Here is a 15,001-nt window from a genome sequence, read left to right on the forward strand (position 1 = left end):
CCCAAGGTGTAGTAATGTTTCTGTGTATTGTAGTCCATTTGTCATTCTTTTCTTGTACAAGATATCGAACACTGCATACAATACATGCAATTACACTTGAGACGACTTAATCTAAATAAATAAATGAAAAAAAAAAAAATAAATAAATAAAATAAAAAAATTAAGAAAATATGCTATCCCTTAGAGGTGATATTATTCCTTAATTCAATTAAAAATTTGTATGTAGTGTCAAAGTAACAAACCTGCCAGCTGTGTTAGGTAATAGTTACAATATAATAACTTCAGTTGGATATATTAATACATTATGATGAACTGTACATTTTAATTTTTTTGTATATTGGTTAAATGGCATGACCTTAGTGGCAATCTGAATGACTCATATTTAAATAACAAAAATGCAAATACTAATAATCAATTTAAAATTTGTAAACAAAATATTTTTTATGTAATTCTAAATGCTTTTAAAGGTAAGATAACTGGAAGTCACTTTTCTAATTTTTTCCTTCTCTTTCCTGGAAACAGACAGATTTGCTTTGAAAGAAGTAATAGTCTGCAGGAGGAGAAACTAAATGATCTAAATAAAAACATTTATTCTCCAAAAAATAACTTTAATACATACTGCATGTGCAATTACAATTCTTATACATTAATTACTTCATGTCTTTTGTCTCACATTCAACTATTTCATCATAAAGTTAGCATACTTTCTTCTAAAAATTGAAAAATAGCTTCACATTCTGCTTTGCTCAGAGCATTTTACAGTCAAAAGTATATGTTATGCACAGTACTCCATCTGAAGGGAAGAGTTGTGACTGACCAATCATTACTACACAGTGTTTCACATAATTGATTATTACAGCCTTTCACAGCACAGCTCTTTAAATATTATACAATTACATTAAACATAGTCTGTACAAAATCACTACACAATTATTCACACGATCATCCCACATTTTCTTAAATCAACTCCCACAAATTTGGCAAAACTGCACCAAAGTATAGGCACTAGGCTGATAACCTAGTTTTTTCTCCCTAATGATGAAGTAACACTTACACAAATAACTGTTAAAATATTAGCTGTCCAAAATTGTTATGAATCCTTAACAATGCAATTATACAGCCTCTGGCATTACGGCATTATCCCCTTTGCCCATGTATACCATCTGTTCTATCTTGCTTTTTCCTGTGCTGCCTTCCTTACTAGCAACCAGTTCATTATGTAGCTGTATGTTTCTGTCTTTCATTATTGGTGTTGATGGAATACTGTGCTGTTCCTGGAGTTTCTTATAGTCACCCAAGTACCCATGCCGTAAAATGGGTGTTTTGTATGCTTTCACTTTCCTGACAGCCTTTTTTGTAGCATTCTCTTGGCGAATACACAGAACAATGACAGCAAAAAGAATTATTATAATAAAGATGATAGCAAATGAAGTCGTAGTTGCCACAACTATGGTCCACGTACTTGGTTCATCAGAAATCTGATTAGAACTGATGTGGATTTCTCCTGCTGATGTATCTTCGATGTAACTATCAATTTTCTCATCATTATCACTAAATGACCAATTGTCTTTAACATCATCAACTGTTTCATAGTTTATGGTGGCAACTTCTTCTCCACAAAGTTGTTTGAGGAAGAAGTCCCAGGCATGTCGTGTATTTCCGCCAAAGGTTATGATGTCATCATCAAACAGTTGCACAGATGGATCTGTTAGCTCAACAGACAGCAGTGGCTTAATATCAGCTCGAGCCAAGTAATTTACAAGATTTTTCATCACGTGGCAATCTAGAGGGTTCTTGGAGACATCGATGATTTCCAGTGCTGGCATATGTTCAAGATCACTTTTGTTTAGGGAAGTGATCCTATTTCCAGAAAGGTACAGATGGCGCAAGCTTTTGAAAACTGATACACTGGTGTCCATCAGAGATGGGAATGTTGTCAGGTCACAGGAACTTAAGTCCAAATCCATGAGAGCATGGAGGTTTGAGAAGGCGAAAGGTGAGACAGCAAGGAGAGGATTGCCTTTTAAATATAGTTTTGTAATCCTTGAGTCAGCAGGGAAATTGTATTTTTCTATGAATGACAGCTGGTTGTCAGACAAATCCAGTATTTTCACATTGCTTCCAATTGCACCATGTGGTAGGACCTTCAAATTGTTGCCTGCCAATTTCAGAATTGTGAGACGATTCATATTTCTGAGACTGAACACCTCTAATTTTTCTAGTCCACAGTGAGAAAGATCCAAAGTTTCTAGAGTTGAAAATTCACCTTCAAATCCACCTGGTGGTAATAATTTCATTGTAGGATTGTTTGATAAATCAAGATGAAGCAGTTCTACATTGTTTACAAATAAATTTTCTGGAAGTGGTCCCTCAAGAGAATTGTGTGAAAGATCCAAAATTTGAAGATGCGTTAGAGGGGCAAATGCATTTACTTCAATCCTATTTATGGCATTTCCTTCAAGACTTAATTTCGTTAAATCTGGGAAGCCAGAAAACATGTCTCCTGTGATTTCACTGAACTTACATTCAGATAAATCAAGAGTTTCCAATTCTGGTATTGAGATATTACGTAATGATCTCAAAGGATTTTTTCTGATGTTTAGTGAGACCAGTTCACTCTCACTGAAAACTTCAGGGTCCAGCTCTCCAATTAGATTTTCAGATAAATCAAGCTCACTTAGTGAATAGATAGGTTTTAAAATATCTTTATGCAAAACTTTGATCCCATTGGATCCCAGATTAATGTAATCAAGATTTGGCATGCGAGTAAACATAGTAGGGAGAAGATTACCGAGACTACAGCCATAGAGATCAAGTTCTCTGAGGGAATCTATATTCAGAAAGTAATTTGCAAAAGGAGACTTTTCACTTTCCATCAGACGTAGCTGGTTGTATCTTAGTGAAAGAACTTCCAGCTGTGTGTTGTTGGCGAACATGTCAGGATGCAAGAGTATTAGGTCACTTCCACTTAAGTTGAGGTGCATCAGACCTGGTAGGTTTGAGAATGCATTCTCATGCACTCGTCGGAATGAGCTGTCAATGATGCGAAGATTCGTAACCTGTAACAATGAGATGGGAATGAATGAAGCACACATCAATTACATCCTCACTTATGAACTACTTTATTAATGTAAGGAATAAAAATAATAGATATGTGAACTGGCTAATGTAATAATTGTATTGAAAACAATAGCATCAGCTATGGAGAATAAAGAAAATAGACACCAAGCATGCAGGTGTCCACATTTACAGCATGATGCAACTATTCACTTTCAGCTTTAAATAATCCATAAATTGGAATTTAAGGCAGTGTTTGCCTACAACACACTTATTTCTTGTTTTGCCACAGTTTGTGGTTGGTGAATATTTATTCACACTTCTGTGACATTTTCCAATACAATAAAGGCAGATAAAAGTAAGTGTAATTTCAGTTTTTGGCAAACAGTTAAGTGTTATGTAATTATTTACTTTAGTATAAGGACTGAAACAATAAATGACAACCAATATCTGGCTGACTGTTAAGTAAATGATGTATGGATCAGTCACTTTGATACAGATTAAAATCTAAAACTTTTCAATAATTTAGACATTAAAATCTAGGACATGTCAATAATTGAGTCTTTCCCTCTTTTTCATTGTTACCAAACTTCAGAAGCAGAGGATTAGAAAATTCTAGCAATATTTTCTTCTCAGTGTACAGACCATGGTCTAATTAAATGTGTAGCACCAGTAAGTAGCTATTACAATTAAAACACACTATGAAGTCTTCTCACCAGAAGAAATCATGTGTCATAGGGACACCTCCAACGCAAAGCCTGCATAATGGTATTTCCTCCTACCTCAGTGACTGACTACATCATTGATTTTATCTACCATAGATCAATATTTTCTATTTCCATCTCGCCACCTTGCCCATTTCAGATTCGTATCTGACCTTCCTCCTTAATGGTGAGGTAATTGCAGTTTTAGACTCACATGTTGTACTAACTGCACACATTTTTTGAAAATATTATAAAAGTAAAGTCAGGCACACAAGATTTTTGTTACCAAGTTATGATGAAAAAACTACTAGAGCAATAAGACCATGCTATAGACTAGTCCAACCCTCCTTCATGATTTTAATGTCCACTTTATTTAAATATATAGCACAGTGTTTCGCTCATATAGCAAGTTTGTCCTTCTCAGAGTAGTTTAGGGCGTCATGCTACAGTCATAGGTGGCTTACCCGATGTGTGGATGGATATGTGTGTGTGTGTGTGTGTGCGAGTGTATACCTGTCCTTTTTTCCCCCTAAGGTAAGTCTTTCCACTCCCGGGATTGGAAGGACTCCTTACCCTCTCCCTTAAAACCCACTTTCTTTCGTCTTTCCCTCTCCTTCCCTCTTTCCTGATGAGGCAACAGTTTGTTGCGAAAGCTTGAATTTTGTGTGTATGTTTGTGTTTGTTTGTGTGTCTATCGACCTGCCAGCGCTTTCGTTCGGTAAGTCACCTCATCTTTGTTTTTTTATATATATATATATATATATATATATATATATATATATATATATATATATATATATATAAAAACAAAGATGATGTGACTCACCAAATGAAAGTGCTGGCAGGTCGACAGACACACAAACATACACACAAAATTCAAGCTTTCGCAACAAACTGTTGCCTCATCAGGAAAGAGGGAAGGAGAGGGAAAGACGAAAGGAAGTGGGTTTTAAGGGAGAGGGTAAGGAGTCCTTCCAATCCCGGGAGTGGAAAGACTTACCTTAGGGGGAAAAAAGGACAGGTATACACTCGCGCGCACACACACACACACACACATATATATATATATATATATATATATATATATATATATATATATAATGCTATGGGCCCTGTGCTATCAGGAATCCCACATCATACTGCCTATTATCTTTGGGAGGGAATGAACCATTAATAATTTTCGACTGAAAGTAGTAACACTGTTTGATATTGCGTGTGAATGATACTCCAGTAATTACAAAACACTCAAAATAATAGCTCACTGCCATAAATTTGGGTGTGTTACTAAATGACTGAAAGATACATTCAACATAATTCAATCTTATTAAACTAAATTTTGCATACTAACAATCAGCATGAGAGATTTATTTGCATGTTCTGTTCCCCTATACCCTGCTGTGCATTATTCCAAACTTGTGCCACAGTACTGTCAACAGCAATTATTTGCTATATATTATTCAGAAAGCTCACCGAAAATCATTTATTGATAGACCATCACATCAAATGCTGAAATTTTACTGCTTCATGTGGAACTATGTAGTACGATGCTGAAGTCTGTCATATCCAAATCTCTAAACATTAGACTATTTGCAGGACATAAAATTTTTTTTTCCTTCCTTTCTTTCTTTCTTTTTATTTCATATGTATATGTATATGTATATTTGTCCTTTGTTTGTTAGAGATAATATGATTTTGAAATTAATGTTTTTTTTTTCATGAGTAAATACATTTCTCTTGTTTATTGAGTAGATAAAATGTTTTGGTTCTTTGCCCATCCTTCGCTGAAAATGTTTATTGTGATTAAAATAGTTTGTACAATGAAAAATATGTTGAGATACTATATACATAGAGTGAGAGTGATCTGGGAGTACCGACAGTGATGGTCGAACAGTGTGTAGAGAGAGTCTGTGTTAGAAGGAGGTGGTTTGAACACGTATGATTTGATGTCTGTCTTTGTTTTCTTGCAAATTGGTGCAAACAGAACTCGTTAATGATGATATATGTTGCTGTTCTTTCTGTACTGGATTCTGAAAATCTTTATTGTGAATAGAGAAGTTGGTCTGTGTAAAACTGCCAACTGAACTGGGTCGTGTAACGACGACAATACAGCCGAGCACGGATGACATTGTAGTTACAGGTTTTGAGGTGAACTGTGTTTGCTTTGACTGTATCGCGTGCACTTTGCAAGACAGAGAAGTTGGTCTGTGTAAAACAGCCAACTGAACTGGGTCGTGTAACGATGACAATACAACCGAGTATGGATGACATTGTAGTTACAGGTTTTGAGGTGAACTGTGTTCGCTTTGACTGTATCGCATGCACTTTGCAAGTTTCAGAACTTCAATGTGTGTTCGCATTGTGGCTGAGAACAGAGTAAATAATTATTAACTGTGCCACAGGCATGTTAGAAACTGTGTATCATGAACGTGCTGATTCCTGCTGAGCGTGGTGATTTCATGTAACTAATGAACTATAATTACATGATCAGAAAACTTTAAAACTGTGTAATGGACAGTGTTACTGCAAATATCGTGAAATCACGTGCACACGCCAGTCTGAGTGTAGGTAACAACAACAATGACATACAGTTTGCCAGTGGCCTATAATACACCACTGACATCAACTCGGCTGCATGGAGTTCATTTGCCACATGAGAAGATCATCAGCAGTCTTCATTCAATCAACAGAGCTGATCCAATACGCTGCCTCTACTGACAAGCTGCTGTAACATCATCTTCAGCATCATAACATACTACCATCATCTCAACATATCAGCAATGAAAAGATAAGATGCAATGCTTTGCGCTCTCCCTATTGAAAAACTAAACAGTAGTTCAGCAGATGAACTTGTAAATTCATTTGTTTCCATTCAAAACCATAAATTTGTTTAACTTTGCTTATGGTAGTAAAACAACTTTCATTGAACTGTTAGCTTTCATTGTAGGTATTGTTGACCTGCCATTATTTATAAGCAGTTTTCTTTCACTGAAACTGCATTTCATTTTTAGTTAATGCTGCTGCATTTGCATGTATGTTTGTGTCCCTTCTGGAGGGAAGTGTTATAAAAGAGAGTGTAGTATTAATCCAAAGTGAGTAGGCAAAGTTCATTGTGTGATACGTTCATGCACGTAAATCGCAGTGTCCGCCATGAATTTGTGGGCACCGATCAGTAGGATTAAAGCTACTTCTTCACTATTAGTGCAAGCTTAGCGCTGAGGGTAAATTTGAATGTGACAGCTGTCAGACAACACAGGCTATGTTTGCTTCATACTCAGTCATGTTACCATACTATCATGAGTAGAAACATCAATTTTTGATGATCATAAGGGATAAGTGTAGAGATGTAAAGCCTAAACCTTCAGCATTTATGGGATTATTAATAGAGTTGTGTGGGACTTACACATTTAGGAGACTAGTTCATTGAGGGATGTTTTGTTCCACACAATTCAGAAGTAAAATGGGTTCTTTTGGGGTGATATAATTAGATACATTCTCAATAGCATTATTTTCACAAGACTTTGTATAAACACACGGTCTGTAATCTCACAAAACACAACCCCTGGGAATCGTTTTCTTCACAACATACACATTATTTTTTAATGTAAGGTGCAATAAAGAATATGGTTTCAAGACAAATGAAAACCTGCATTGGCAGGCAAATGCAAGTTCTGTTGCCACTAATTCGAGTAATGATAAACATCTTAGTGAAAACAAGAGTAAGAACTCCCTAGTCACTTTGCCAGTTTGAGTGTATATGCTACCAAAGTACTTGGTGGATGAAATACCATATTTCAGTTTTATGGCAGAGGGACATGTTATTTGTAACTGGTAACTTTTTTCTTACTGTGCGAGTGAGGTTGATGAGAGTCAAGAATGATTTGTACCTTGAGTAATGTTGATTATATTTCTCAGATCATGATCCAAAAATCAATGTGCACACTATCTCTTATACTTAAATTAGTAAAATAATTTTTATTAGACTTTGCCTTCACATAATAATACAATACAAAAAATAATTTTCATGTAAATTTTGTCTCCTTGTCTATGATTCAAAATGGAGTTTACATACTCTGAAGGAAAAGTATTCAACAGACTCCTGTCTAACAAAAAGCAAGAAAATGGGAGTTCCTATCAGTTCAGAAGAAAATTAAAAACATGCCTCATTAGCCACTCATTTCACAAAATATGTGAATAGCTGGATTCAGGGACTGAAAAGTTCTATCAGCTACATGGCAAATAGCAGTATTCACTGTAAAGCTGCACAATAAGTAGTGAAGTACTGTAAATAGGACTCAGTATTTACAGACATAAGTAAATACACTGGTGCGCAAAACTTAAGGATGAAAGTAACTTTCACATCACGTGTCACTGCGAGGCAACAGAGTGATGAAACGTGTGCCATGCATAGAAAGAACTATTACAGTACAGTGCAGAAGATAGCTGAAAGAAATATACAATGAAATTAACAGAAATGACACTTTTATTCAAAGATAGTAATTACACTGAGGTCACCACAAGTTATGATGGTCCCCTGGTCTTTATAAAAGGTGGGGCATGGACCTTAATAAGGTGTGTGAACCTCACTGACAGCAATGCATGCTGTGCAACTTGCTCCCATGCTGGCTGCAAGGTCGGTAAGGAGTTCTTGTGGTAGGGCATTCCATTCCTCCACCATTGTGGCTGACTACTGCAGGACTGTCCATTGGTGCATTTAGTAGTCATTAGCGCATGTGGCCATGCTGCAATATGTCTCCTCAATGCATGGGATTTAAGTCAGGGGAACAGGCATGCCAATCCATTTGCCAAATATCCTCTCATTCTAAGTGCTGCTCCACCTGCTCTGTTTGATGCGGTCACACATTGTCATCTATAAAAATTACGCTAGGGTGGACTGCATACCTGGAAAGACACACACGGGGAAGGAGTACAGCGCCACAATAATACTGACAGGTGAGCGTACCATGTTCAAAGATATGCAGTGGTGTCCAAAGCATGGGGACTGGACCAGCTAATAGTGGAGTCAGGTGCTCTTCTCAGATAATTGCTCATTAAGTTGAATAGTGGTGTGCACCTTTTCAGGGGCTCATTTGGTCCTGAATTCATTTTTATGGATGTCAGTGCAGGACTGCACGGGACAGTGCAGATTGAGGAGCTCTTGGAGCCGGCCGGTGTGGGCGTGCGGTTAAAGGCGCTTCAGTCTGGAACCGCGTGACCGCTACGGTCGCAGGTTCGAATCCTGCTTCGGGCATGGATGTGTGTGATGTCCTTAGGTTAGTTAGGTTTAAGTAGTAATAAGTTCTAGGGGACTGATGACCTCAGATGTTAAGTCCCATAGTGCTTAGAGCCATTTGAACTATTTGGAGACAGCACCGATCCTTGTGGAGAGCCCACTGACAATGGGCAAATGCCGGAACGCATTCCCCACTGAGCCACTAGGAAAGTCCTACCACAGTGGAAGTCATCCACATTCTTGACATAGATATCTGGTATAGGGGCCTGTGTCAGCATCTTGTGCACTAGGTTGTTATGCCAGATCTTATCATAGGCATTCTGCAAGTCCAGAAAAATGGCAGCTGTCAACTTGGCGGTGTTGAAGCCTTTGCTGAAGTATTCAGTGATTTGAAGAACCTGAAGTTCGGCAGAGACATGCGAAGTAAATCCAAACTGTTCAGGTCAGATCGTTGCAGCCAGAGGTTGAGAAAGTCATTGGAGGGTGACAGATTCAAGGACCTTCGCCATGGTATTTAACAGGCTGATGGGCCTGTTGGTGGGAACAGTAGGGCCCTTGAACCGCTTGGGGATCGCAATGAGCTTCACTTGCTTCCACTGAGGGGGGAAAAGGCCAGACATAAGACAACTATTTAAAATCACAGTGAACAAGATCAGAGACATGCATGGTAGGTGGCAAAGAAGTTCATTTAAAATTCTGTCCAAAACAGTGGCTGATTGGCCACGTTTCTGAACTTCTGCCATGGACATCAGGTGGGGAGGCAGACAGAGGTGGATGGTTGTGAAAAGTGGCAACAGCTGTCAGGACATTGTGTTCATCTTGTAGTTCGTCCAGAGAAATTTCCTGAACAAGGGGGTGGTTTTGGGCCTTGAACGCATCTGCCAGCATTTCCACAATTTGGAGGTTATCATACGACAAGCTTGCTGCTGTGCGAATGGGATGGGCAGTTGGTGGCACAGAACATCACAGGGTGCGAATGATAGCCCAGCCAGACTTATGGTGCAGGAGGAAAGTGGACATCCTATCCTCCCATTGTTTGGACCTCCAGTCGGTGAGCCGGTGGCAGAATTCGCTCTGGAGGCGCCTCATTCCACATTTGTCCCAAGGATCATGGAACTGCTTCCACTGCTGGTGGTAGCAGTTGTTTTCCACCTTCAGCTCCCGTAGCAGGGGAGGCAAATCATTCAGGGGGGTTAAGGCCCAAGGGACAGTGGAGGTGGAGAGCTTCACTGCTTTCTGTATTTTGGCGGGAAGGTAATCCACAGCATGGACTATGTTGGCCGGTGTTGGTAAGTCGACGTCATGCCAAGTGGTGTTATTAAGTACCATGGCAAACTGTCCCAATCAGTGAGGGTCACAGTGGAATGAACATCAAATGAAAGAGCAGCATTGGTAAGGTGCTGGAGTACTGGGTCACAGTCAGAGGCCAGTTCATGGAAATCTGACAGTGAAAAAACTGAGTGGTGATGTTTTTGAACAGGGCCACATCCAGAACATCTGGCTGGCAGTTGGAATAGACTGGTATATGGGTAGGTTCACAGGGGCCATAGACTGACAGTGCTAAAGCATCCTCCAGGTCAAGGAGGAGTCGGCCTTGTCAATGTGCAAAGGTCCACTTCAAGCAGTGGCTTGTTTGGGCGCAAGTACACTGCTGGAAAGGTAATGGCACCAAGGCATATGGAGATAGTAACTGCTGTGGCGCCTATGTGTTCCATTGGTTGGAGAGTCTCTTAGGTATGGACAAGAACTTTGTTGAGGAACACAGCTGTGCCTCCACCACGGCAGTCAATGCAGTCAGAGTGGTAATACACCATGCTGCGAAGGCAAAAATTGTCTACCAGTTTGAGGTGTGTTTCTGTGACCAGTAAAATATCCACACAACGGTCATCGAGGAAGGCGTTCAGTTCCATCTTCATCCGTTTAATGCCATTGGCATTAAAAATGCGAGTGACAAGATTCTGAGGGGGCTGGCGGGGTTGTCGTGGTTGATTCACCATTACAACAATATGTGACTAAGCCCTTCCACTAGGGCAACAACGTTGGAGAGACCGTCCTCTGACTGATTTTGTGTGCAGTGTCACGAATAACAGCCTGGATGTGGGGTTTCATGAAGGAGGAGATGACCTGGAGGGGGGCCAGTGTAGTAGGAGGCAGAGTGGGGGTGGGGTGAGACAGCTGGGATACAGCCACAGGTGGACTGGAAGGGGCTGCAGCTGGCTCCTGTAGTCAGTGAGCAGTGGAAGCCATCATGGAAGATGGACAATGAGAAGGAGACTGGGCTGCAGCAGCAAAGGATGTCGTGGGAGTCTGGGCAGAAGGGGGCACATGTGCCTCAAAACGACTGGTGCCTGAGAGGCTGGTACCACAGTAGCTGCTGAGAAGGCACACCAAGCTGACCCCGCAAAACAGGAAAGTTGACGGTGTCCTGTTGCGGTGGGGGAGGTTGATTTGTCCTTGGCTTCCTTTTGGGATGATATGAAGACTTTAGTGCCTTCTGGTAAACAGGGCACCCCCTCCAGGATGCCATGTGATGGGGATCATGGGTCATGCCCAAACACAGGGCACATGTAGGCTTCTCCGAGGCGGGGAGCATGCAGTTCTCCCCGAAATGTGGGCTGGCCCACTTAACACACCGCAATGGCAGGGAGCAGTAATTTCCAATATGTCATAGATGTTGGCATTTGCCACAGATGACGAGCCTGTTTTGACACTCATTTGATACAATCCAGACCTTTGTGTACAGAAGGTACTGGGTTTGATAAAGCCGCTCTATGTCCTCCCTCCAGGAAAGGGAGACGACATGGGTACTGCAGGGTATCAACACCCGGGTCTCAGGATCTCAGGATCTCAGGACCAAAGGGTCCTTGAAACGGAGCCGAAGCAGTTCCTACTTGGCCTCCTCTGCAGTAACCTGTGGTGGCAACTACTTGGTGACGATTTTGGTTTGGCAATTTCCCAATGTCTGATGGATAAAGTAAGGCATTGACCTCGATTTGACAAATTTGAGAATGATAAGATGGTCGTCCCTACTCCCTACTTTTGTGCAGGTATTTCACATGATCTTTTTGGTAAACAGCCCACAATTGGCCGAAGATGAGCCGCTGGAGCTAGTGTTCAGTTTTGTATAAATAGTGACTTTATACACCACAATAGGGGTATCTTTTTTCAGAGGGCTTGACGGGGTCTCTTGAAAAGGAGGGTTGGGAGCAGGAGCCATTTCCTGACCCACAGGACCGTCCAGTGCAACATCCCCTGGGAGGGAGATATTGGACCTTGATCCGCTCTCACCATGGCCCATGTGGGCAGAGGAGCATCTTGAGTGACGGCCAGACAACTTTCCAAGTGAGTCAGGGTGCCCAGAAGACTCGCCACAGTGGTGGGACAATGTAGGAAGAGGTGCACTCATAGGTACAGCCAGGTGGTTGTCAGACACAGCTGAGGCAGTCGCCGCCTCACTACGAGAAAGATCAATTACTAAGCAGTCAGGTGAGTAGTCAGACAATGATGTCATGGATGAACGGTCCCTGTGATGGGATGGTGGACAGTCATCATGGTGATAGGTTTCAGTGCCGGTGATATCCGCAGACAATTTGTGGCAGTTGGCGTGATTCAAACGATCCTTTGCCTACTGCGAGTTGGGCGGAACATCAGGCGTGACTGGAAGCCAGGGTGAGCAGCATTTCCAAAATGATTCACCACAAGGGGTGGCAGTGGAAGTGTTGGAGAGCCACAAAGGATGCTCTTCAGGCTCATCCATGGTAGACAGGGATCAGCCTGATGTAGCCAGGGGTCCAGCAAGGGAGAACTATGCACACCACAAACTTCCCAACTAATCTGGGGCAAAAAACTATGAACTACCAATGCTGAAAAGGCAGGTAAACAATGGTGATATACGGTGAAAAGTACAATGATACGACACAGAAACACAATTGTACAAGAAAACACTTTCGGGGATCCAACCTGTAGTGCGAAGTGCCACAACAACAACAAAGTAATAACTATCTTAATTTTCCTATTATGCATGCAATAATAAGCATGTATAAAGAGGATTGTGAGAATTTAATACATGTTTTAGTTTTTAAGAAAGTACAGTTTTGTAATCTTTACTGTTCTTAAAGGCCACTCACAAAAGCAGTTGATTTTAAATATGAAAAGTGACTTATTTATGCTCTGTTACATGGTTTGGATCTAAGAGCCATCTAGTGGCTGCAACATATTATACAAATGTTATCCTTGCTATAATGCTTGTCAGTTGTACCTTATATGCCATTTAAAGTGGATCTGCACTGTTTAGAATATGTCCAGCATTTGTAAACAGATGTGCAATTGTGAACCATCTTCGTGTGATGTAACAAACATCTGTGAGCAATATGTATATGGACATGGACTTTTGCCAAGATGCATTACGTTTTTAAATATTTAAGGTTTAAATAAACCTTTTATGATGTGCTGACTTTTATTAACTTGGCATTTTGGTGTGAGGTTCAGCATAAAATAAACACATTTTACAACAAATGATTTTTAAGGTATGTAAATGTACAGGTCCACTTCCTGCTTTTGTAATGCCAAACTAAAACTGTTATATCAAATGTTACATCTTAACTTATGAGGCATATTACATGTGTATACACTTTCTTACAGACCTGAAGATTACATCAAAGTCTGTTGAAACTGGTTGTCTTAAATAAAGAAATATTTTATGCAGTATTGGCTATTGAATCATTTTTATCAATTAAAACAGATCACCCTTCAGTAGTCTCAACATGAGAAAATTCAGTCACCTGCTGCAGTCCCATCCTCTTGAAGGTGTCATGGTCGAGCACTATGCCATGTTCCTTGGGGACGCCACTGACGTGAAGATGGCGCACCTCAGCAGCAAACACTTGCCTTGCTGGGTCTAACTTGGTGCAGCGTGCCACCATCTCGGAGAGTCCAGCTCGCCGCGTGCACACACAATCCTCTGGGCATGACGACAGTGGGTCTGCCGCCAGCGCCAACCCTACCAACAGCAGCAGATACAACTGCCGCATCTGCAAAGGAAAATACCGAGTACAATTAAGTTTTGCAACAGAGGAAATGCTACCAATATAGTAATGCTATGTAATAGTAATTCACCTTCATCAACAGGAAACTAAAACACTTCACTTAAAAATACATAGTGATAACAGCTGATGTTTTTAATATTTTAAACATCTGTTCCACTGATAATGTTGCTGAAGCTGTACAGCCATTTTGTAGGAACAAAACAATGCTATGAATCATGAATATCAGTAAAAAAACTAGATTAGAAAAATACTCCAGATTTGTAATCTAAACTACATTTTACTGGATCATCTTTTGATGCCATTTCAGACCTAATACCAGTTACACAAACAACCCATGCGAATGAACTAATTAAGACACTTTCTTAACATGAGAAAGAAGTTATGATATGCAGAACAAGTGATAACAACAAACAGAAGAAAGTTATGACTTGTAGCAAAAGCAAGCTCAATAAACTTCTGAGCTTTGACACATGGGCATGCTAGAAAATAATGGTTCCAAATTTTTATAGAAAAGCTCTTAAAGCTTATTAAATACAACAAACTTTATCAACATTCCACATGTCTACATATTTGCAGCACTCTGTCACCAGAGGGCTCCATATTGTAGCATTTAACATGGAGGTATGTAGCCTAACTATGTCAGTGCATGAGGAACAGAGTGCTTTCATTAAGTTTTGAATTCAATGAATTTGTCCATACAGAGCACCCTCTCATAAATAAATACGTAGACATAAAGAATAAATATTTAGAATGTTAATAACATTTGTTTCATTTAAAAAGCTTTAAGAGTTTTCACATAAAAATTTGGCACACCCTCATATGATTTGATGATCAGCAGGTGAATAATATTATTCCAGATTATTTGCTGAATACAAATTTCATGACATTAACTGCAATAGATATAGATGTATTACCCAATGATATAATAAAATTCACATTCAGTGAATAATTTGGAATAATATTTC

General features: G+C 39.9%; 1 protein-coding gene across 2 annotated transcripts in view; it reads right to left on the minus strand.

Annotated features, from left to right (window-relative positions):
* Nucleotides 1-587: 587 nt before the first annotated feature.
* LOC124548300 (leucine-rich repeat-containing protein 15) overlaps nt 588-15,001 on the minus strand; it is a 145,510-nt gene continuing 131,096 nt past the window's right edge. For both annotated transcript variants that reach the window (XM_047125165.1, XM_047125166.1), the window contains exons 2-3: nt 13,773-14,021; nt 588-3,059 (exon numbers count right to left, since the gene is read on the minus strand). In XM_047125165.1, the coding sequence (XP_046981121.1) occupies nt 1,113-3,059; nt 13,773-14,021 (2,196 nt within the window). In that variant the 3' untranslated portion in view covers nt 588-1,112. The remainder of the gene's footprint in view (nt 3,060-13,772; nt 14,022-15,001) is intronic.

This window comes from Schistocerca americana, chromosome 1 (assembly GCF_021461395.2).
Source record: "Schistocerca americana isolate TAMUIC-IGC-003095 chromosome 1, iqSchAmer2.1, whole genome shotgun sequence".
Classification (NCBI taxonomy): Eukaryota; Metazoa; Arthropoda; class Insecta; order Orthoptera; family Acrididae; genus Schistocerca; species Schistocerca americana.